At 37.8% G+C, this 25,302-nt stretch overlaps 2 protein-coding genes across 7 annotated transcripts in view; one reads left to right on the forward strand and one right to left on the reverse strand.

The window, feature by feature from the left end:
- RAB27B (RAB27B, member RAS oncogene family) overlaps positions 1-6,841 on the forward strand; it is a 58,648-nt gene extending 51,807 nt beyond the window's left edge. For all 3 annotated transcript variants that reach the window (XM_004745517.3, XM_004745520.3, XM_045065654.1), the window contains exon 6: positions 588-6,841. In XM_004745517.3, coding sequence (XP_004745574.1) covers positions 588-777 — 190 coding nt within the window. In that variant the 3' untranslated portion in view covers positions 778-6,841. The remainder of the gene's footprint in view (positions 1-587) is intronic.
- Positions 2,670-25,302, reverse strand: part of CCDC68 (coiled-coil domain containing 68) — a 60,140-nt gene continuing 37,507 nt past the window's right edge. For 3 of the 4 annotated variants that reach the window (XM_013052720.2, XM_045065653.1, XM_004745526.3), the window contains 3 exons: positions 18,324-18,400; positions 16,056-16,154; positions 2,670-2,780 (listed from right to left, as the gene is read on the reverse strand). In XM_013052720.2, the coding sequence (XP_012908174.1) occupies positions 16,094-16,154; positions 18,324-18,400 (138 nt within the window). In that variant the 3' untranslated portion in view covers positions 2,670-2,780; positions 16,056-16,093. Of the gene's footprint in view, positions 2,781-14,865; positions 16,155-18,323; positions 18,401-25,302 lie in introns of those variants that run through there. The other variant, XM_045065652.1, reaches the window with a different exon arrangement.

Genomic DNA, 25,302 nt, shown 5'->3' on the forward strand with positions numbered 1-25,302 from the left:
CCTAGGACCCTGAGATCATGACCTGAGCCAAAGGCAGATGCTTAACCATCTGAGCCACCCAAGCACCACCCCCAATTTTAAATTTAAAGCAGTTTCATCCTACCTGCCAATTTTTTGCTGAAGAATTTTCCATGAAAGCTTTAAAAATGTATAACTTTTGATTCCATATAAATACAGACTATTTATTTACATGCATCTTCTATTCAGTGCCTGCTTAATTTCTAAGTCAAATTTCCAGATAATTGATTAGAAGGGAAGTGATATCTTAATGGTAAGATTTATCACTAGTTTAGGTATTTCTACCCTCTTAATTTTTTTGTGAAATGGTGATAATGCCCTAGCTTCAAATTCCCAAGTACCTCCTATTTCCTTGTCCATAAAATTGTTATACCCATATGAGAGAGCAGCCCATCAATTTTTACTCACTGAGAGAAAAAAGGTGCTTTCCAACTCAGTGGATGAAACCATGATTATTTCACCATCTCTCAGCCAGCCATGTTTTTGCCTGTGTTCCTCATGTGTACATCTTCTTGTGTCTTTTCTGATTTCTTCCTCTCAAAAATAATGCGTCACCTCTTCGATGCAAGTATACCATATTTTGAAACGAGTGCTGCAACTGGCCAGAATGTGGAGAAAGCTGTGGAAACCCTTCTGGACTTAATCATGAAGCGGATGGAACAGTGTGTAGAGAAGACACAAGTTGCCGACACAGTCAATGGTGGAGACTCTGGAAAGCTAGATGGGGAAAAACCAGCAGAGAAGAAATGCGGCTGCTAGACACTTCGTAGGAACTGATCATCAAAAACCCCACCCAAATATTACTTCCAAAAAACAGCGACAAACCACAAAATTGTTTTTGAGTAGACCATGCATAATGGCATGTCTTTCTTTTTCTGCCAGAAAAATCTATTTTAAGAAACCAGAATAGTCAACGGTGTTCAAAAGAATTCAAACAAGATCAGAGATTTCCTAATGTGCTCTCACGGTCATGGATGCACAATTTTGGAGGGTTGTTTTTTTGTTTGTTTTTGTTTTTGTTTTTGTTTTGGTGAAGAAGATGAGTATATAAGAAAATATTCAAGATGGTATCAGTGAGTTTTAAATCACAACAAAAATGACCATGTCACGTGGGAGAAAAGAATAGGCCACAAAAGGGAGAATATAGAAAGACGATTTTTTTTTTTTTAAAGATTGGATTTACTTCTTAAGTAGAATTTGATTTGTACTTTTAGTTTTGCATTCGTGGAACATATTAGCTAAAAATGGGTATACAAGGAACAATTCTAAATGGATCACTAATAATGACATTGCTATGTCCACCCAACAAGCTGTCCTAGGGTGACTCAAGCACTGGTAAGGTTATGAGATTATAGATCAGACTTCTGTTAAAATGTGGGAGATTGTGCATTAATGTCATTTTTCTATTCTTAATAAATGGCTGATAGACAAGAACAGGACTGTGAATGACAAAGTACAAGAGAAATGGCCTAAGAGAAAAAAGAAAGTATGAAAATATGGCATTTGGACAAATGAAATTAAATGTGTCTGTTACAGAAGTCTGGAAGGATCATTTAGCCAAATTTCCCTCAAGCTAATTAGAAGTTTGACATTATCAGTTGGGATTAAGAGAATCTCCAGAGGTTTCCCTTTCCAACAAAATTTTGGAAATCGGTTCAGTGTTCAGTTTCACATTTCATTTTTCTTAGTAAATGGTCCCAAGGGGAAATTAAAGATGGTCATTTATTAAATGTGTCTTTAAAAATGCAGTCGAGGAAAAGTATTTAGCCTTAATTGTTTTTAGATAAAATATGTTGGTGATATGAAAACAAAAGTGACAAATAATTGTGGGTTTCTTTTTAATTTATAAAAGCACTGGAAACTCTAAATCACACTTCTACTCTCCACACCCACCCTGACTTTTGAATCAATTGCAAAAATTATAGGTGTGTCACTTTGTAGATCAACAACTTCAGGATGATGGATTGATTTTATGGTCACTCTTGAGTTTTCATGTCATTCATCACATAAAAATTAATGATACCTCATGCCATATTACAATATATCTCACATTTGTTTTCATCTGCCTGAGGCAGAATACCCACATCTGAACTATATTTGGGGACAGGGCAGGAGTGGATCTGTATCTTTTCTCCAAAAATTTGGTTAATTGCTTTATTTTTTCATATAAAACTGCCTTTTCTTTTTAAAAATCATTACAAAAGTATTTTCCATTGGCTGGTTCTTATTACAGTGCCTAAACTGATATTACATTGTTTTCTTAATCTTTGTTTTTGATAAGCATAAGCAACTCCTATTAAATTGTTCTTTAAATATTTCCATTTCATCAATAACAAAGGCATCATGCTTCAATTTCTCTTTTTATCATGACTATATAATTTTGATAAGATGGTACTTCTTTCTGTGAAATTGCGCCAATTAAACATTTTTCCATACTCTGGCCATATTTTTAAATTATAAACATTAGAAAACCAAAACCCAAGCCCCCATTCTCCTTACCTTTGAACCTCTCTGTACAGTCTAAATCTGGTATAGAATTCATATTAGGAACACAGATCCGAGAGATTGTCTACAGTGTTCTTACAAAATTCTCAGTGTGAACTTCTCAGTTCTTCTGACTTCGGAAGCATAATGCCAGCTTCTAAGTTCCATTGTGCTTGGGTATTCCCTCCAATGCTGTTTTTCTCTGTGATGTGCTTCATGACCTCAGTGCCTGAGCCATGGGGATTAAAAACTTTCAGCCAACACCTGAGATATTTTGACTGAAAGGAAAGTGAGCAGAAACACTCTAATCAATGCTGTGGCAAAATCTGGTAAACTTCTACGGCTATTTAATCAACTCGCCTTTGGATTCAAATTGTGATGTCTCTGGCATTCCCATGATAGAGAATGCTGAGCCTTTATGAAATCCTAAAGGTATTCTATTTTGGATTTTTTTGTTTCTCTCTCTTTCCAGTTCTATGACTGACTGACTGACTTTTGCCAAGATTCTGTCATTGCTAGTTATTTGACAGGCATTTATTTCAGGGTCTATTTTAAGATCATTATTTGATAGCCGTAGCATGAAGCAGAGAGTGATGATGCCATTAATTATAGAATTCTGCCTATAAAAATAACAATTATTGGGCAACAATCTTAAGAGGCATGAAATTTAAAGAAGACAAGAAAAGTAATTTAAAGTTGTATTCTCTAATAAATAAATACTTGATCTGAGAAAATATTTTCTCTGTCAAGTTTGACATCTGATCCCAAATTCTATGTCACCATTACAGGAAATTCCTTTACTTATTATTACAGAATTAACTATTATGTAGAATTCATTTTACAGGTTCAAGCTGAGTTGGGAACATGAAGTATACAGACAGGCTTAAAGAATGGCATACCTCCTTTAACCCAAAACAGCATGAATTTTTAGCCAAGATGTATCCTGTTATTTGTTATCTCCCAAATGCTTTGGTAAACTATATTGTATTGGGGGGAAATATTTAAAATGTACATGAAATTCCTCTCTGATATAGAAATAATTTCTGGAGTGCTTACACTAGTTTGATGTTTACATTGCTCTAACACAGTGCCTCGAATACCTCTATGACCAAATTTGTCTCCAGCCACACAGCTCATTTCCTATCGTATCCTATTTGAGGAAGGCCTCAGTGAGACACTAATGCAGCTAAAGGCACTCTGATATCTTCAGCAAGGGGACAGGATGTTATTAGAATCTGGAGATAATTACCACCATCTCCAAGTCTCCTAAGCCTCTCACAGAGTGGAAGTGGGCATTGCTTGAAACTCAACTGTGAGTGAGCACAAGGTTACCTTTTGATACAAAAAAAGAAAACTCCTTTGAAAAATGTACCAAAAAATAGCTGAGAAAACGTGTTTGTCTTGATATGACAAGGGTCACAAGTCACGAATTGGCAGAAAATGGTAGGAACTGAGCTTGTGGGTCTCTACATAAGTTTTAGAATTCTTGCAAGTCACCACTCAAGTTGATTTGCTATCATTTCCATAGTATCAGCTACACACTGCAAAAAACTCAAAACCAGCATTTTCTGAAGTAAATATTTCATCTGTTGTTTTTCACCAGAAGGCCCATTCGATGTATCAGTAGGTGTCTTTGTTATGCTTTCTAGCATACGTATGCTCTGCCAACCTGTACAGGTAAAATGAACTGGGCAAGAGTTTTAATCAGACCTTTCTTATCTCCTCTGTAAGAGAGAGAAGCTTGACCATAGAGAAGCACATCACTATATAAACAATAAATTATTACAGCCAAAATATTCTACAAACTGTAAATTGAATTGCCTGGAAATCAACAAGTTTGATGAAGCTTATATTTACACTCATCAGCTAGAAAGAGAAGCAATATGTGTCACAGTGAATAGGTCTACTGGAAACCCAGAACCAGTGTCCATGACACAAGATTATTCACTGTTCTGTATCTCTGTTCACTTTAAAAGAAGGGTACATGTGCTTTCCTCAGTGTGTACCATAGTAAAACATTGAGGGAAAATTCTCATCAACAAAGAATCTTGGGGCCATAATCTCAAACTTAAACTAAAGAATAATATTGAAGTTTCTGTTTTCCTGAGATATTAACTCTTCCAAAGAGAGATCTGAGAGCTGATGTTAGCCAAAGGGAGGGACAAGTTGTCTTTCACTCTATATCACCAAGCTTTAAAGCATTAAAAAAAAAAAAAAAAAAAAAAAAAGGCTAGTGTATGTGAATATTTTAGGGATAATTTTGATCTCTAAAGATGTCAAGATGCTGTCTCTATCTAAAAAAGCTGTCTGAGAATTCACCAAAAACTATATTTTCTTCTTGCTCTTTGACCAATATGATATAAACTTATTTCTGGGGAGAGTGCAGAGTTCTTAAACATGGCATGTAGAAATAGAGTATTATCTGAGATGAATGTTGTTTCAATGCTTTATAAACCGATGAAGATATTTGTCTCATAAAGTAGGACTGATAAAAATCATTGTTAGAAATCTACGGAACTTTAGGAATGTATTGCCTTAGAATTATTGGGTGGAGATCTAACCATGATGACATTGTTGAGGAAGAACTATAAAGAGAGGTTAGAATTCAACGTGGTCTGATGAGTGTTCTTAAATAGTATAGACACAGAGAAGACCATGTACTTCAAGTCTGATTTTTAGGTAGACAATGAAAAAGAATTAGTAACCAGAGGAGTTTTTGTACCTCTATCCAAGGCAAATTTTTATCTGTCATTTCAATCTATCAAGTGGAAGTTTATGCCCTTAGAACTAAGCTAATAAACACATTTAAACACCAAGTATTTCATTAGTGGCATCAAAATGTGGGAAACTTTGAAACATGTTGTTTGCTCAATTTGAATTTAATTTTCTCATAAATTGCTCTTTGACTAATTTTTCAAGGAGCAGAATCACAAAGATGCTTCTCTACAGATCTCCTTTTACCAATAGTGTATTGGTTGGGATATTTTCTAGCTTCCCATAGAGAAAGAACAAAAAACAAGCAAAAACATTAGCAACAAAATAGTGGGGTTATTTAAAAGGGTGTCAGCTTTTGAAGAAAAATTATAGAAAGGAATCGTCTTTGGATTGAGTCATTTGAACTTGTTTCCCAGTTCCTTTTCTTTCCAACAGGTCTTGGAAATCATGGCTAATATCCCTCAGCTGACTTAGTCTTTAAGCCTCATTAGCAAATTTTGAGAAGCAGGCATGTTTTGTCTTTCACCTAATGGATCCTTTATTTAATCAATGGCTCTTGTCCCTATGTCCACTGGAACCTCAAAATGGTATCTGTCCTTAGCAAAGCATTAACATATTCTTATATTTACTCTTTTATGCTCCGGGTTATTTTTCCAAATGCTCTTTGAGAGGAAGCTCAGTATTATAGAAAGGAAAGTAGCCAGAAAGAACAATTTGGGGACCATGAGCATGTCATTGAATAGCATAGTGACTTCTCAGAGGGAGTGTATAAACCCTGTGTGCCCCATCGGGTTCATGTCAGGCTCCAAGGAGAATCTAAGAAATCAGTTTGTAAATTACGTTCCATTTCATAAACAGGCACTATTATCATAAGCTAAGCATAATAAAAAAATTATAGTAATTAAAACCACTTGTGAGAAGAAATGACATAGCAGGGACGAAACACTAATTTTAGTAGTGGGTGCTGGAAGCAATCAATGGTTAAGCAGCTTGAGATCATTGTATTTGATTAAAAATGTTTAATATATCTCAAGTTATTGAAAAAATGCGAGTTCTATTTTATTTTATATGTCATCTGGCATTTCTTCCAAGGAGTCCAATTGCATTCTAGATAGTATATTAATTACATCTTGGTCAAATCCTCCTTGTACAAGTAGGGCTTTTGTGTCCATTGCCTTGTAAAAGATACCGACTGCATCTGAAATTGCCTAAGAGAAATCAGTTATCCTGCTTAATGTGTTAAATATAGACAATGTTCTAAGATAATACTGAAGTGCTTCACTGTATTCCAACGGTCTACCTTTAAGTGATATTATTCTCATTTTTAGGCTAAGCACTTTGGATTGTTTTGTCTGTCGTCTCCATGGGTCTGTTTTGTCTAGTGCCAAAAATGTAAGTTAAAACCTTCAACATGGAGTTTTTATTCTATGTGTCCCCAGGTAGACTGTGGTGCCTGACAAATACTGTTAGATCATTATTTTGTTGTACCAAAGTTCTAGTGGCTTCAGAAATCATAGCATCCAATGATTTTGTGGTGTCTGGGTTTGAATACTGTGGTGGCCAACTGTATTCAGTGATTGTTTCTGCACATTTTTCAATAATAAAAATGCATTTTTATCAATTATTTTGTGGACTCAAAGCAAACTTATTTTGGGGCCGAAGCTGAATGTTACATCGGTTTCAACACGGAACTTGTTTCCCGTTTAAAATGGTATCCTTTAGGAACTCGGAAATAAGAAGTGACTTGGATTTAGCCAAGTGATTTTTATCCGTCTATCTAAAATTTTTCATTTATTATTTGTTTAAAGACTGGGTTTTGCAAGGAAAATGTTCTAGTAATTTTGAGAGATCCATGTGTAAAATTAGCAGTTAACATGTTGAAGTATTCTATGACGCATAAGCACCTCGAGTGCTTATGAACTTGTTTCCCGGTTCCTTTTCTTTCCAACAGGTCTTGGAAATCATGGCTAATATCCCTCAGATGACTTAGTCTTTAAGCCTCATTAGCAAATTTTGAGAAGCAGGCATGTCTTGTCTTTCACCTAATGGATCCTTTATTTAATCAATGGCTCTTGTCCCTATGTCCACTGGAACCTCAAAATGGTATCTGTCCTTAGTAAGGCATTAACATATTCTTATATTTACTCTTTTATGCTCCGGGTTATTTTTGTTCCGGGTGCTTTTTCTTCCTCATCATAAAATGCTGAGGCAGGTGATGGTAACTTCCTTAGTCCCAGGCTGGTGAAAGAACTAATGTTCAAGGCCAGTTGAAGACCACGGCCATACAGCTTCCTTTTAAATGTTCCTTTGCAAAAGCTGCCTTGTTCCCAGTGTTGTGCTCATTCCCTATGTTAGTTAGAGAGTCTTTGCAAAGATAATGATGAGTTTTTAATTTAAAGATAAACAACTCTCCCACTGCAAGCAAATAAATCCTTGGCACCATGCTTTCCACTTGACTCCCTGGTAGCAATCATGCTGTTTCACAGAGGCAGAACCTTTGCCCACCCCACCCCCTCGGCTTCATCTTAATCTTGATTTGTGACAAGTCATTAAGGACTTGCTTTTCCTAATGGTCTTATAGGATTTTCAAATAGTCACAGCATGCTCCATCTTGAGTTGGGGAAAAATGTTGATCTTGACATTCATTGTCTTTAACGAGGAAAAGAGAAACTTTTAAAAAACTGTATGTAGGGGCGCCTGGGGGGCTCAGTCGTTAAGTGTCTGCTTTCGGCTCAGGTCATGATCACATGAATCGAGCCCCCCATGGGGCTCCCTGCTCCGTGGGAAGCCTGCTTCTTCCTCTCCTACTCCCCCTGCTTGTGTTCCCTCCTTCCCTGTGTCTTTCTGTCAAATAAATAAATAAAATCTTTAAAAAAAAAAAAACTGTGTATAAGGTATTGGATTATTCGCGCTCTTATACCAAGAACAATTTCATTTCTAATATAAAATTCTAATTCTGAGGGTGCCTGCGTGGCTCAGTTGGTTAAATGTCCACGCTTGGTTTTGACTCAGGTCATGACCAGGGTCCTGGGATGGAGCCCCACATCGTGTTCTGCTCACGGGGGAATCTGCTTCCCCTTTCCCTCTCCCTCTGCCACTTCCCATGCTCATGGCATCTCTCTCTCTCTCTCAAATAAATAAATCGTAAAAAAATAAATAAATAAAGGGGCACCTGGATCGCTCAGTTGATTAAAAAGCTGCCTTTGGCTGAGGTCATGACCAGGGTCCTGGGATGGAGCCCCATCTCGGGCTCTCTGCTCATCGGAGAACCTGTTTCTCCCTCTCCCTCTGCCTGCCGCTCTGCCTACTTGTGTTCTGTCAAATAAATAAATAATATATTGAAGGAAAAAAAAAAAAAACCTTGAAAAAATTTAGAATTAAAATTAAAAATAAATAAAAGTATAATTCTAAGAATGTGAGCATTGTTCTTCTGTTAGAAGCTCATTTAGGTGACTTATGTTATGCTTTACAAAGCCAAGAGGCAAATTAGAATTTGACTAAGGTGATAGAATAGGTATTAGAAATGTTTTGTGATAATAATCAGATTGTGGAAATGATCAAAGCTTGAAATCACTTATGTAAGTCTCTGAGAAAATGACTCTTCCTTACCAAAAAGATTTTTAAAAAAAATAGCAGCCTGGTTAATAGCAGACAACTTCAATCTGTTTGCTTGAGTCTCCAGAGAAATTTATATCCTGACTCATTCACTGATTAGAAGAAGAAGAAGAAGAAGAAGCCGCAGCAGCAGAAGGAGTGATTTGGAGTCGTGCTAGTTAGTTTTTGGATTATGAATGCATATTACCTAACTTTATGGACCCTCTTCTCCTCCCTTGACTCCAAGAGCACTTCCTCCTGAGTCCTCCAGACCAAGAGCATAAAGTCAAAATAAGACCACCTGGCTGAACCTCATGAGAGTGTTCCCTTCACTGTGCCTTCCAGAAAACACGGGCTTTCTCAGTATGTTAGGAAAACATAGACAAACAAGAACCGAGATACAGATTCCTAAAACTCATTAGCTGACGACTGCTCAGAATTCAAAGAACTGGAAGGATAATTTACTATTCAGATAAGAGGAATGATTTATACAAAGGACACGTGAAAGAACATATTGCATGGAAAATGATTTAGACAATATTGGGACTTATTCTCCAGCTGCCAGTCCAGCTGCACTGATGTCCTGGCTATTCTGGGACACACCGGGTCTGCCTGTCCTCTGGAGCCGGTGCACCTGTGCTTGCTTCTTCCTGGACCCCTCCTCCACCAAATAACACCTTTGGTCACTTTCCTAGCCTTCTTCCTATCTTTGCTTAAATATTATCTTTAAAGAGAGAGGTTTTATTTAAAATAACTATCCTGGGACTCCTGGGTGGCTCAGTCTGTTAATCATCTGCCTTTGGCTCAGGTCATGATCCCAGGGTACAGGGATCGAGCCTCGAAATGGGCGCCTTGCTCAAGTGGGGAGTCTTCTTCTCTCTCTGTCTGCTGCTCCCCCCCAGTTTGTGCTGTCTTTCTCTCTGAAAAATAAATAGAATCTTTTTTTAAAAAAAAATGACTATCCTATTTAAATGACCAATCCATAGTTACATTTAAAATTATCACCCAGCTTAAAATTGCAACCACAAGACCTCCCCCCCAGTAACTCCTGACCCCTGTGTTCTGCTTTATTTTTCTTTACTGTCCATGGGATTGTCTCTGACTTTATTATGTTTTTTTTGTCCCAAAATATATTTACATGAAGGTAGAGATTTTTCCTTTTTTTTCGTCCCTGACACATGCATGTCCTCTTCTTTCTCTACTGTCGTAGCCCTGGCATCTAGAACAGTGCCTGGCAAATAGAGGGCACTCAATAAATATCTGTTGAAAGAAAAAAAATGAATGAATCTTATGTGAGAACCTGACGGGGTGGTTCAAGAATAACATAGTTACTAATTATATAATTATATTTCATAATAATATATTAAGATATTATATTCTATATTATTATTATGTTTTATAATAATATAGAATATGATATATAATAATTATAATTACACATAATTATAGTTATATAATTATATAATTAACTTAAAATTTTTTTATTACTTACTTTTTACTAATTTTTTTACTAATTTTTTTTACTACTTTATTGAAGTAAATATTTAAATTATACAAGGTATTGATTTTTGTCATGGAACACATCCATGACATTGCCAATATCAACACACCAAACGTGTCTACTCTCTGTTTCTCTGTACTCCCATGCAATCTTTCTCTCTGCTCGTGTCCCCAGGCATATACTGATTAGCGGTCATGCGGAAACACAGTATGTCCGCTCTCTTTTTCCTCTAGATTCTTCCACTAAGTCTAATGATTTGAAGTTTATCCACTGTTGCCTATATTTGTTTGTGCTTTTTGTTTCTTTTTATTGAGTTATATTCCAACACATAGATGTACATTTTGTTTACCTGTTCACCTGTTAATGGATATCTGTTTTGATTTTAGTTTTGGGGTACTACAAAGAAAGGTGCCATGAAAAATTCAGATACATGTTGTTGTGCGGACAAAAGCTATTACTTCTCTTGGGTAAAAAAACCCGAAGAATGGAGTGGCTAAGTCATATGGCAGGTGTATATTTAACTTCTAAAGGAATTACATATTTCCCGAAATACTTGTACCATTTTTGCGTTCCTACCTTTAGCATATGATTTGTTTGCTCCACAAGCTCTGTAAGACCAGTCTTTTTATTTTAACTGTTCTAGTGGTGGTTTTCGTGCTTATCTCTTAGAGCTTCTCATTTGTACTCCCCTGATAACTAATGGATTAAGCATCTTTTTTATGTGTGTCTTTGTAATTTGTCTATCTTGTTTTATGAAGTGACTTTCCAAACATTTTTTGCCAATATTTTCTATTGGTTTGTCTTCTCATTATGTTTTAAAAGTTCTTTAACTATTTGGAATACAAATCCTATACAAGTGCATATTTTCACCCATTCTGTAGATTTTTTAAAAATTTTTTTAGTGGTGTCTTTCAAAGAGCAAAGTATTTGAATTTTAATCAAGTCCAATTATCAATTTTTTTCTTTTATAGTGTACTCTTTGTGTACTATTTAAGTATCTTGCCTACCTTGTCTTCTCCTAGAAATTTTATAGTTTTAGCTTTATATTTAGGCATATTGTCCATTTAGGTTAATTATTATATATTGTGTGAGATAAGAATTGATACTAATTTTATTTCACATCAAAACCTGTACTATTTTTAGCACCATTTAGATGAATTTCCTGCCTCCTTTCAATGGCCTTGTCACCTTGGTCAAAAATTAATCACGTAGATGAGTCTATTTATGGGTTCTCCTTTCTATTCACTTATATATCGGTCTATGTTTTCACCAATCCCAAACTGTTAATATGTTGGGTTTTGTATTTTAACTTTGTGATCTGTGATTTTGTTGATTTTACTTATTAGTTCTAGTAGCTGCTTGGCAGATTCATTGACATTTTCTGCATCAACAGTTATATGAACAACAACAATGGACAGTTTTACTTTTCCTTTCCAATCTGTGTGCCTTTTCTCCCTTTTTGTTTTTCTTGACATATTCCAATGGCTAGGACTTACAATATAATGTTTAAGAAAAGTGGTGAGAGGGCGCCTGGGTGGCTCAGTGGGTTAAGCCACTGCCTTCAGCTCAGGTCATGATCTAGGGTCCTGGGATCGAGTCCCACATAGGGCTCTCTGCTCAGCAGGGAGCCTGCTTCCTCCTCTCTCTCTCTGCCTGCCTCTCTGCCTACTTGTGATCTCTCTCTGTCAAATAAATAAATAAAATCTTTAAAAAAAAAAAAAAGAAAAGTGGTGAGAGCAAGCGTCTTACCATTAGTTTTTCATCATTAGTTATATTTACCGAAGGCTTTTTTGTAAATGCTCTTTATCAGAATGGTAAAATTTCTTATTCCCAGGTTGCTAAGTTTTTATTATGAATGAGTGCTGAATTTTGTCAAATACTTTCCTTCACTTATTAAAACAATTACATAGCTTTTATTCTTTGTTATGTGTATATGGTTAATTATACTGATTGATTTTCAAGTGATAAACCAACCTTGCATGCCTAGGATAAATCCCAATTTTCTGTAATTCTAGTTCAATTTTTATCACTTATATATTTTAATAATAACAAAGCAATCAGATATGGTTATTTATTTATTTTTTAATTTCTTATTTTTTATAAACATATATTTTTATCCCCAGGGGTACAGGTCTGTGAATCGCCAGGTATACATACTTCACAGCACTCACCAAAGCACATACCCTCCCCAATGTCCATCACCCCACCCCTCTTCCCCCAACCCCCCAGCAAGATATGGTTATTTAAATATTTATTGCATCTTTAATATTTCCCCGTAAAAAAATTAATGAAGTGAGGAAGTAAAGAAGGGAGGAAGTGGGGAGAATGATAATGATGACATTAGTTGAAGGAATTTTCAGTCCTTTTTTTTTTTTTTAAGATTTTATGTATTTATTTGACAGACAGAGATCACAAGAAGGCAGAGAGGCAGGCAGAGAGAGAGGGGGAAGCAGGCTCCCCGCTGAGCAGAGAGCCCGATGCAGGGCTCGATCCCAGGACCCTGAGATCATGACCTGAGCTGAAGGCAGAGGCTTTAACCCACTGAGCCACCCAGGCACCCCGGGAATTTTCAGTTCTTGATGGACTGGGTCCCAGCTCAGAGGAGAGCTGAAGATTTTCAAAATAAAGAAATAAGAAAATGTTTGAGGAGTGTGTGTAATTTTATAATAATGCTGCTATTTTTTCAGATTCAGAATAAAAACTTAATAGATTACTTTTTCCATCAATTTGGATCCAGGGAAAATCAAGAGAAAAATTCAGGGAGCTATCTAAATTTAATCTATTCATTGGCCAAAACAATCCATTTGTGAAGGGTTATAATGTCATGAACAATCAAATAAAAATGACTTAATCCACTTATGCATAATAATTTTAATGTAAAAAGAAATAAGAACAAAAAATATGGTATCAATTTCTTTACTGTAAGGCATACCATAAGCAATTATTCAAAAGATATATGTATTATACCAATTGTTTAGACATTTCTTTTTGTTGTTGCTTAAACATTTCTTAATGATAATTTGTAACAATATGTAATCAAAGTGAACTAAGTTTCTCTTTATCTCCCACCTTCCTGTATTCACTTCCAGGTCCACCCCAGACCTTCTTATTTAATATATAGATTAGTGTAATTATTAGTACAATTATTTGGACTACAATTGAACTGGTGTTCCTTTTCCTGTATATCTTGTGTGGTACTACTTTTAGGTTAATGTTTTTTATTCCCCACTGTGATCATTTGTTTTATTGCTCAGAAATATGTATTCAAAAGACATTCCAAATGATAAAAACTGAAACAATAAAGATATAGGACATAAGCCACGTATGACAAATAAATGATACTGCTGATGTTACTAAAAAGATACTTTTGTATTTGAAGAGTCCAGACATTTTTTAAGCTTCTGAAACTGCTTGTTCTTATTCTTAGGAAATCCAAAGACCAATCCAGGGTGAACGTGGAGAACCCAGGACCGGTCCTATCACATCCAACTCTACTCCCACGTTCAAAAGTGAGCAGAGTTAAACCTAAATTAAATCCAACAGTGTCTTCCCATTTTTGACTCTAGAATACATTATTCTAATGAGAATCATTCTAGTTGTTAGGTCAGTCATATGGATCCATTCCAAATGCTCATATTTATTACCATCCAGCATGGTGATTAGAGTATAAAAGGAACCCAAAGTGGTCTTCAGGTGAAAGGTGAATTTGCTTACCACACCGCAAATCCTTGACAGAGTTCATGACCCTAATGCCCCTACAAATGTGCCTGAAAACATGCTACCAAAAAATCTTCCATGTGGCATAGGTCATGATGATAAATATAGAATTAGAAGATTTTTTAGTAGGGACATTTTTCTGAACTAAGTTCTCATGAGGGCAATCCAACAGGTGAAAGACCAACTTAAATGCAGAAAAACATTTACTTTATGAGTCAAGGTTGTTTATGACTGTCATTCACGGGATAATGCCTACAGCCGACAAGGAAGCTGTGCTTGTTAAAAGTAGCAAAAAGAGGTATTTCCATTGTGTGGCAATACCTCAGACCACCATGTGGGCAAATAGAAGGACTACTGATAGCCACGTCAGAGGTCCAAATCCTTGCTCCATCATTAGCAGGGAAAAGTCCTGGACCTCACAGGATCCACCCTTGGAAGATGGGGTAATAACATGACCTGCTTTTGAGGCCTGTTGGGAAGACTGAAGTAATTAATACAGGTTAAGTACTTAGAATTGTTCCTGGTATAAGAACTGTGCCATAAATGTTATTCAATAACTACACTTGAAAAACAAGCAAGCAATAAAAACATGAAGCATGAAATGTACACATATAGTTATGCAACATTTCAAGGATTACAGTACTTTGAGGAATTTATAAATACATTACTTTTTTTTTTTAAAGATTTTATTTATTTATTTGACAGAGAGAAATTACAAGTACACTGAGAGGCAGGCAGAGAGAGAGAGAAGGAAGCAGGCTCCCTGCTGAGCAGAGAGCCCAATGTGGGACTCGATCCCAGGACCCTGAGATCATGACCTGAGCCGAAGGCAGCGGCTTAACCCATTGAGCCACCCAGGCGCCCCATAAATACATTACTTTATCTCATATGTATGTATTTTTAAATATTTCATAGATAATACTGGTATTTCACATTCTACATTGAAAGGCTTCCAGCATCTTTCCTGAGAAAATGTTTACAGTCCTATGTCTGAGAGGATGATCAAAAGACTTATAAGTAATTCACCCTTCAGTGGGGGCTAAGGCTGCCCATTATTCCTTTAGTTCAAGGGTTTTCTCTTCTGAGTGTCAGCATTTTTGCATTTCTGCAAATCAGAGTCTGGTTTTCCTCATAGCAATCACAAACTTCACCTGTGATGAATGTCTGTATCAAAATGTAAATACACTTTCATTTCACAAAAGCACTGGACATTTAATTCCAATTCATGAATTCAGCATCTTCCTGGCTGCAGACAGTAGCCACTGTTCCCCTAAACCCAGAACATACACATTTTTATGGAGGTATGAGCTGACAGCATTGTGTTCCTATTCTTCCCTCCAAATATTTGCGTAGATAATATAATGAATCTTGAAAAGAAAATTAGTCACGAAGCCAGAGTCACAAGCTCCATTTCTTTGTACTTATTTGTAGGTTATCTCCAGCAACCAATTTTCAATCCCAACTGAAGAACAATGGCTTTCTAAGGTGTGGTGGGATGCCATGATTCTAGGTTTGGAGGGTTATGTGGGTTGGGGAATTCGCTAAAAAGAACCTACTCCTTCTCCTGTCCATAATGCTGTAGAGAGTAACTCTCCCATGAACACTGGGTCAGGAGATGAATTTATAAATTCATGTTGAGAAATTTTATTATCGAAAGCTAACTTTAAAATGTATCATTTACTCAGACACACATATACTCTTCCATTTTTTTACATAAAAACCACTATCAGAAAGTCATCATTGACAACCTTAAACCACTCCCTGCAGCAAATATCTGCAAGAAAGATTCAGATCTTTTTTTAAGTTTAAAGCAAAATTCCTCTTCCATCAAAAGCCCCTGATGTCTTCACCCATTTAGTAAGTTTTGAAGAAAGAGTTCCTTCCCTTGAATATACATTTGTTTGATTTTCTGGAATGTCATCTTCCTGCAAAGCTGTTGATGTATAGTAAATTCCACTGAATGCTGGCAGTGAGCCATTTCAACATGAAAGTTTACGCTGTGTTTCAAGGAATAAATAAGACTCACGTAGCAATCTTTCTCATTCAGATCTTCAGCCAGTCAGCTCATTTCCGGAGCTTGATCAACATCACATAGGGCGTAGCCGAGTCGACAGTCTTCAATTCGCTTTAGAAAAGACCATACAATTACCAAAACTGAGCACTTTTAAATTTTAGTGATGTAAGTGCTGTATCACCACCATTACCATCTCCACCACCGCTCTACTACCCAGTATGAGAACAAGAGTGAGGAAGGGGGTGGGGGAGAGAACTAGAGCCTGTATCTGCCATTCCCCACAGTGAAGACATGCACGGCTGTGACTTGGAGACAATAAGTAAATCAACCCTTCTGCCAGGACATGTTTAGTTCTGTGGGCTTCTCAGTCTCAGCTTCTCTCTTAAACTGCGGGAGTCTAGTATTTAAAACATATATGTATGTATATATGTTCACACACACACACACACACACACACACACACACATACACACGGATGCTTCTATGTGTGTTCTGCTGTTGTTATCTAAGAACATGACCCTGAATCTCCAGGAAACACTTCTTTCGGTGTTCCAGAAATATCTCTATGTTCTAATGCTCAAGGGAAACACCTTGCTTTTTAGTACTTACTGAGTTATATAGAACTACATTTTATAGATGATTAAAGAGATTTGCCTGGATTACTCTTTAGATGTACATGATTTTTTTCCCCCCTCAACAGCTACTTTTCTACTCCAGTCTCTCCCTTGAGTTATAATTCCATTGCCTACGGGCGAACCTAGACTTCCCAAACCATGCTACCGCTTACATTCTCAAAGCAGCTGACTGGATATATTTCATCTTAAAAAAGATAAGATCTACCAAGTCACAGGAAGAAAAAAAAATCTCTAAAACTAAAAGAACTTTGACAATTAATTTACTATAGCTAAAGCATTGGCGGTAGAAGCCATTCTTTCCAGCACCTTCCATCTGTACCAGCTAGAGTATCTGCATTCCGTACTGGAGTAGTTACAGTATAGAAACAACCAGCTTCTCCCTCCTCTACTGCACTCTGGGTGCCTTCCCTACGGGGTCAGAACCCCGTTCTGAGAATGGCCACCATGCCTCACCACTCCCAAGGGGACTGGTATCTGGTAAGGGAACCAAAAAAAAAAAAAAAAATCACCTTCCTTTCCCTTGGAAAGTCATGCTTACCCTTCTACTCTGGACTCTCCCTTTCTACCCGCACTGAAGTGACTACTTCTCTCACTGTTTCTGAATCGTGGGTATTTCACTTCCTCCTTTAATCCTCCTGGAGCTTAATTTCTTTTCTTTATTGAAAGTTGCAGGGCCAGTGGCCAAACAGTTGATAACTTAGCATCTGGGAGCCCAATTCTAGAAGACTCGATTCAGAATGGCTTCATCTCATCTCTAATTACATATATCATTAGCAAAGTGAAGCAGGGCTGCAGGGAATTCTGAAGAGGGAGATGGATCTACCTGATTTCCTGGACGGATGCTAAACACAGCAGGCCTGATTTTCTACCTCAGGCACTGCTATGAGGAGAGTTTCAGAAAATAGGCTTTTGCCCTAGAGGGATTAGACTGGGAAATTCAAACGCTGCTAGAACAGGAAGTTTTTAATCACTTTTTAAATGACTCATGTAATTACAGACTATGTTTTCTTTTAAATGATACTTTCATAGAATATTATGGAAATAACATTGGAGCCCAGAAGTCTTTTTTCTTTTTTTTTAACGTGTGATTTTACCACTAGAAAGTAAGTTTCATGGTTTCAATCATCATTTTGATTGCTGTCCTGGGCCATTATCATTGCTTGATTCAGTCATTATTAAGTAGTTACTGAAGACATTTGCCCTTAGCAAGGCAGGAAATAAAGGAACTATTCCTGCCTTCTTAGCATTGATAATCTACCTGGTTTGAGATACAGACGTGGGCATTGACGCCACAGAGCACAGGAGTTAATGGAGAAACAGGGATGACAGAAAAGAAATGATGCGGCTGCTTGGAGAAAGTGTTGGAGCCAAGACTAGGCTTGTTAAATGACACAAAGCAAGGAAAGATATCTAAATTTATTCACTCATTTTTTCAGTAAGTATTTCTATATTAGGCTTTGAGGGTTCAATGATGAACAAGTAACACAGGTCTTCTTATCAAGAACTGGGAAACCCAGTAAACCAACGACCACGTAAGTATTAATAGATTGGAGTATTTCTCCAATGGGATAAACGTCAACATTCTTGAATGCACGTCCGACAGAAGCTGTGAAGGCAGATGGCAGTGGGGGAAGGAAAACCTTACCTTGTAGAGACAGACTTAGATACAGTTGTCCTAGGCGTTTCAGACCAAAGTGCCACTTTGGTTTTTAGTTCTTTATTCTACAGTTGGAAAAAAAAAAAAAATGTACAGAGATCACAAAGGTAGCACATTCATTAGCCACATGCTTAATGCTTCTGATCCTCCCACCACCGACGTCCCTTCTTGGCACTAAGCTTGTTGTTTCGGGCACCCTATTAGAACACAGAATGTAGCCAGTTGAGAGTCCCTTAGGATCTCTGAAATTACAAACACATCTTGAAAAGTGCATAATTCTCCAAGAGATTAAAATGGAGTAGTCTACGTGAGCTTCCGAAATTTAACAGCTGAAATATGTTCTATTTCATATAGACAGATGCAAAAAAAAAAAAAAAAACTTCATAAAATACTTTGTTAAAGGGGCGCCTGGGTGGCTCGGTGGGTTAAAGCCTCTGCCTTCGGCTCGGGTCATGATCTCAGGGTCCTGGGATCGAACCCCACATCGGGCTTCCAGCTCAATGGAGAGCCTGCTTCCTCCCTTCTCTCTCTGCCTGCCTCTCTGTCTAATTGTGATCTCTCTCTGTCAAATAAATAAATAAAATCTTTTAAAAAAAATACTCTGTTAAAGACATCCACGATATTGATTACATTTATCATTCTTGGGCAATCTCTTGATTATAAACTCCATGAAAATAACACCATCTGTTCTTTACTATAGAGTTCATGGCATTTTTATCCTCCATTCTCCCACTGAAGCCGCAGATTCTTTTTTTTTTTTTTAAAGATTTTATTTATTTATTTGTCAGAGAGAGAGAGAACAAGAGCAAGCACGCAGACAGAGTGGCAGGCAGAGTCAGAGGGAAAAGCAGGCTCCCTGAGGGGCAAGGAGTCCAATGTGGGACTCGATCCCAGTACACTGGGATCATGACCCGAGCCAAAGGCAGCTGCTTAACCAACTGAGCCACCCAGGTGTCCCTAAAGCCTCAGATTCTTGATCTCTATACTAGTGGTCAATGATACACATCTTGTCTATCATGTATTGCTTGTTGGAGGAAATAAATCTCATATGACTATAAATATTTTGAATCTGGGAGCACTCTCATAATTCCAGGAGACAATTCAATAGCTGATAATGAGGAAGGCAAGAGTTTAAAGTTCCCAGGCACAAATCCTAGCCACTCAGTAGTTACGTGACCTCAACTCTCTGGGCCCAATTTCCTCATCTGTAGGATAGAATCGTAGTCTCTTCTTCATAGGTTCTGAAATGAGGTATCAGTATGTTCTCAGCTCAGTGTATGGCACAGATTTTAAGACTTAAAGACAGTTAGTGATGATTTTCTAGTCCAAGTACCATCTTTATAGCTAAACTGAGATCCAAAGAGCTTAAGTGTCCCACTTCTTGTTCATGGCAGAACTCAGGTTCAGAGTCGGGTCCTCCCAGTCCAGAGCCAATGCTTCCCCTATAGCATGGCCACACCAAGCACATTCATTTCACAGGTCAGGAACATGAGACTTAAAACAGCGAAGGGTCATGCCCAAGGTAGGGATGTCAGTGGGCCACACTGCAGGTCAGAGGTGTTTAAATGATACACCAGGGTAGCAGGGGCTAGGGCTGGAAGGTAGCTGGGTGGGAAGCTAACAGGTAGAGCCACGGCTTCAAAAAGAACAGTAACACACCAGCTCCGATCCCTAGTAGGAAACTAAGGAGTTAAACTGTCATATAATTGAAGTTGAAAAGGTATTTCCTAGAAGTCCACCAGATGATTTGAAGTAAGTCAACACCAAAATGCATGGTTTGGGGAAACAGATGTTAGAATTTTGATGGGAGCAGGAGAGTTCATAATTATGAGTGCCAAGCAAATGTCAAGACCTTTGCCAGGTGCTTTCCATACAACTTTTCTTTGATAACTTTTACTCTTCAGCATATTAAATAAGGGCGGCAAATCTCAAATTGTTCAGGTTAACTTGTTTCTGATGACCCATTCTGTAGAAATGTGCAGGCTTTATGCAGGCCTGACTCCAAATCCCATGCTCTCTTCCCTGCAAGATGTTATTTTTCTGTAACCAGAGGAATTAGCTCAGCCTCCTTCTATTACAAATAAGTAAATGGTGAGCCTCAGGAGGAATAGAGATTCAATGATTTCCAGACGGATTTCAGGTATAACAATAATGAAACAGAAAAAAAATAAACTGTCAGGAAATTAATCAACAATTAGTCTACTGCCACTGTCCATCGATCCCTCCATCTCTGCCACGTCTATGGCACCAAGCCGGGAGCAGAGTGAGTGGGAAGAAGCACAAGAAAACGTGCATCTCTCCCTCCAGTACACAGGACGCATAGTGGAGTGGGGGTGATAAAACAAACACGTGGACATCAAAAATGTAAATAAATAAAGGCAGTTCAGGAGAGGCCACAGGCATTAGGTAATTAATTACTAAATAGAAAGTATAACAGAAATCAGTGTGACAAGAATCATTTGTCACATTTTCACACATAAGGAGATTTCACCTGGACCGTGACGACAAAGTGAAATGGCCTAGGCGGAAAAGAAGAGGAAAAAAGACTAACGCAACAGTTCTTCAAGCGTGGAGTATGGACAGTATCAGTATCACCTGGGAATCGGCTAGAATTACCGATCCTCCAGCGAGACCTACTGAGAAACCCAAGGAGGTCAAGGGATGGGGTTTTAGAAGCTCACCGGAAGGTTCTGACATCTGCTCAAGTTTGAGAGCCATTGGACTAACGTACTAGTTTCCAGTGTTGGTTGTATATTGGAATTATGTGGGGAGACTTAAAGCTTTTAAAAAATATATTTTATTTATTTATTTGACAGACAAAGATCACAAGAAAGCAGAGAGGCAGGCAGAGAGAGAGAAGCAGGCTCCCCGCTGAGCAGAGAGCCCGAATGCGGGGCTCAATCCCAGGACCCTGAGATCATGGTCTGAGCCGAAGGCAGAGGCTTTAACCCACTGAGCCACCAGGAGCCCAAAACTTGTTTTTTTGTTTTTTTAAGATTTTATCTATTTATTTGTCAGAGAGAGAGAGAGAGCGAGCACAAGCAGGGGGAGTCGCAGAGGGGGAGCAGAAGCAGGCTTCCCGCTGAGCAGGGAGCCTGATGTGGGACTTGATCCTAGAACCCTGGGATCATGACCCAAGCCGAAGGCAGACGCTTGAAGGACTGAGCCACCCAGGCATCCCTCTATGGGGAGATTTTAAATCTACTCATGTTAGAGTTTCACCCCAGAGAATCTATTTAACTTGGTTATAGACTGGGTTCAAGAGGTTTCAAAACTCATGGGGCCCCTGGGCAGCTGTCAGTTAAGCATCAGACTCTTGGTTTCAGCTCAGGTCACGATTGCAGGGTTGTAGGATCGAGCCCTGCTTCTGGCTCTCCGCTCAGCTAAGAATCTGCTTAACACCTTGCCCCTCCCCCCCCCAACACCCTCTTTTCTCTAAAATGAAATAAATAAAACTTAAAAAAAAAAAAAAGTTTCCAAGACTCCGCCGGTGATTCTAATGTGCCTCTTAGATGAAGGGCGACTAGAGTAAGGAGAGCAGAGACAAGATGTGGATTTTGCCCCTTCTTATCCCTCAGCATTTATACTGCAGAATAACTCGAAAATGGAGCAAAAATCTTGACACACAATGATCATTTCACTGAGATGTTTCAAGAGTTAAGCACTTAAGTCTCACGTAGGAAAAGTACTTCAGATTTCACAAATTGGTGATGAAGATGTTCCTTGTACAGTGGAGATCAAGCTAATACGCACTCCTAACAAGTGTAGGCACGTATCACAGGCCAAGGACGTTGCTGAGAAAAACTCCTCTCTGTACAGCACTCTACAGGTTAGGAAGGGATAGGAATCACAACATCATGATGACAATGAATACAGGAATAAAAATAATCCAGGCTGGACAATTATTTAAAAGCTATTGAGAGTTTTTCCAAAATAAACTCCTAGTTTCTCAAGTTGCTGAGTATCAAATAATACAAAAGCATAAGAGGTATCCTGTTAGACTGTCTTTATGTTCATTTATGGATTTATTTCAGCTGCTAGATTTAGGTATTTATTTTTGATTCATGGGTGTTCATAGCATTTCCTTTAATTAGAACAGCCATATCTGGGGGCCTGAGTGTCTCAGTGGGTTAAGCCTCTGCCTTCAGCTGGGGTCATGATCTTGGGGTCCTGGGATCAAACCCCACATTGGGCTGTTTGCTTAGCGGGGAGTCTGCTTCCCCCTCTCTCTCTGCCTGCCTCTCTGCCTACTTGTGATCTCTCTCCGTCAAATAAGTAAATAAAATCTTAAAAAAATTAACAGCCATATCTGTGAATTTTATTACATCATTTCTTTATAAAATTACAAATCACTGACCAGAATATGTCTGCCATTATAATGACTATATTCAAGGATATTTTCTTGATGTGGCTTTCCAAAAGAACCTAATTTTTGTACCCTTTCTGTCAACACATTCTTGTTAAATTTAATTTTAGGGATCACAGTGAATATATAAAACAAAATAATCTTCAATGTTCAGAAAATGGAGGAATTTCTGAAGATGCATTTCCATATCAGCAGGTCATTAGTGAGGAAGTTAGAAATGCATGAGATGTGAGAGGGAAAGTTAGAGATGAAAATGAAGGTGATAAAGATATGGCAAAAATAGAAAAGAAAGTAAATAATTTTGGTAGAGTTAGGCAGAAATGTTCCAGTGATATTTTTTAGAAGTTTTAAAAGCCTTCAAGTTGTTTTTGCTGTTGTTCTTTTAAAGGATATTGTTATTTGAGTGAATATGTCTCCCTTCTGGAGAGGGAAAAAAACCTGCTAGGATTAAAAGAGCCACAGGAAAACAACTATTTGTTACCGTGACTCAAGAAATTGGAAAATGGAAAACACTGTAATTTAGTGACTATGAAAATTACAAAAATAAATATAAATAGACAAACTTAACAACTCTTCATTTCTAAATACATATCGTATACACACACGTATTTCACTCATGTTTTTATGCACATGCACATACACACTTATCACCCCCAACACACACTTATTTAATCATTCCAATAAATAGATTTTGTGTTGTCCATGCGGGGAGGGGAGGCATGTGCTTTCAAGACAGTAAGATTCAAATAAGTGATTTTGAACAAGTTTCTTAACTTCTTTGGAACTCAATTTAATCACTTACAAAATGCAATAAGTAATAACTTTCTCCCAGAGTACTTTTGAGGATTAAATAAAATGAAGCATGTAGCCTAAAAAAGAGATGAATGTTTTTTGGTATGGATGGTGCTGTCTGTGCAGTTTAAAAACATAGGTGATGTGTTTAAATGGGTCATTCAATCTTGGGTAACCATTTACCATAAATGGAATCAATTTAGCCTGTGATTTAATAGATTCCAGAATAGGCAATGGTCTTAAATCTGCAGTGCAAGATAGTATATCCCTGCATATATCATTTAAGAACTTCTTGGGGCGCCTGGGTGGCTCAGTGGGTTAAAGCCTTTGCCTTCGGCTCAGGTCATGATCCCAGGGTCCTGGGATCGAGCCCCGCATCGGGCTCTCTGCTTGGCGGGGAGCCTGCTTCCTCCTCTCTCTCTCTCTCTGCCTGCCTCTCTGCCTGCTTGTGATTGCTTGTGATCTCTGTCTGTCAAATAAATAAATAAAATCTTTAAAAAAAAAAAAAAACTTCTTAATAAAGCACCGACTAGGACCAGACCAGACGTAGGTTAACCGTGGCTCTAACCATTCAAGTACCTGGTCAAATATCACAGGTTCAGAGATGCCCTTTCTGACCACCATTACTCTATAACTAGCACATTGTCACATTCTATACTTTTCAGAGCCTGTGTCCCTCCCTAATTAAGTTGTTTATATACTTACTTATGTGTTTATTGTCTGTATCTTCGATTAAAGGATAAGCTAGAGGAGAGCAGCGAGTCTGTTCTGAGCATTACCTATATGTCCAGCACTTGAAACATTTCCTGGCCCACCCTAAACACATAAAACTATTTCATGAATCAATTAAATTAATGTGGCTTGAACTTTTTAAATCTGAAAGGGTCACTGTCAAACTCCTAGCTGTGAAGGAAAAGATTTATCTACTGAAGATAAGAAATTTAGAGAACATAAAGATATTCATAAGATACTGCTTTGTTTGAAGACTCTTTTATAAAAGAAAGCATTAAAAAAAAAAATAATAAAATAAACCAGACGCTTGGGCGCCTGGGTGGCTCAGTGGGTTAAGCTGCTGCCTTCAGCTCAGGTCATGATCTCAGGGTCCTGGGATCGAGGCCCGCATCGGGCTCTCTGCTCAGTAGGGAGTCTGCTTCCCTCTCTCTCTCTCTGCCTGCCTCTCTGTTTACTTGTGATCTCTCTGTCAAAAAAATAAATAAAATCTTTAAAAAAACAAAAAACAAAAACCAGACGCTTGAATCAAGTTACGTACAGGGAATCTGAGACAGTATTGAGAGGTGTTTACACATCGCTGCCGAGTCTGCAGCCAACCAAGGAGTTCCCATGAAGGTAACAAATCTGTTGTTTTCTTACATATAACACTGAGTGGCTAATCAGCAATTATTTGTTACATTTGGAAATATAGCAACAGAGCACAATAAAAGCAAATACATTGTTCCGGTCTAACTACTAACCAAAAGACCAATTGGATAATGTATTGCACCTGGGCAATCTGAGTTAAGCTGGCAGCCTATTTAGGACTGTAACATTTGTTTTAGGAATTATATAAATAAACAGACACATCTAAAGGACATAAAATTGGATTAAAAGCAGCAGTACCATGATACCTTGGTCGTGTGATGACAGCTAGCACTTAATTATATCTGGCCGGAACACAATGAAGGGAAAGCTCAGAGATTCATAACAATCTCTCCAATTAAAATGTGTGACAATGTGCCCTACTGCCCTAAAGCAGTAGGGCATTGGAGCCCAAATAGGGAGATACACCATTAGAAGAGATTTCCAACATAA

This window comes from Mustela putorius, unplaced genomic scaffold (assembly GCF_011764305.1).
Source record: "Mustela putorius furo isolate JIRA1106 unplaced genomic scaffold, ASM1176430v1.1 tig00003858_pilon_pilon_pilon, whole genome shotgun sequence".
Classification (NCBI taxonomy): Eukaryota; Metazoa; Chordata; class Mammalia; order Carnivora; family Mustelidae; genus Mustela; species Mustela putorius.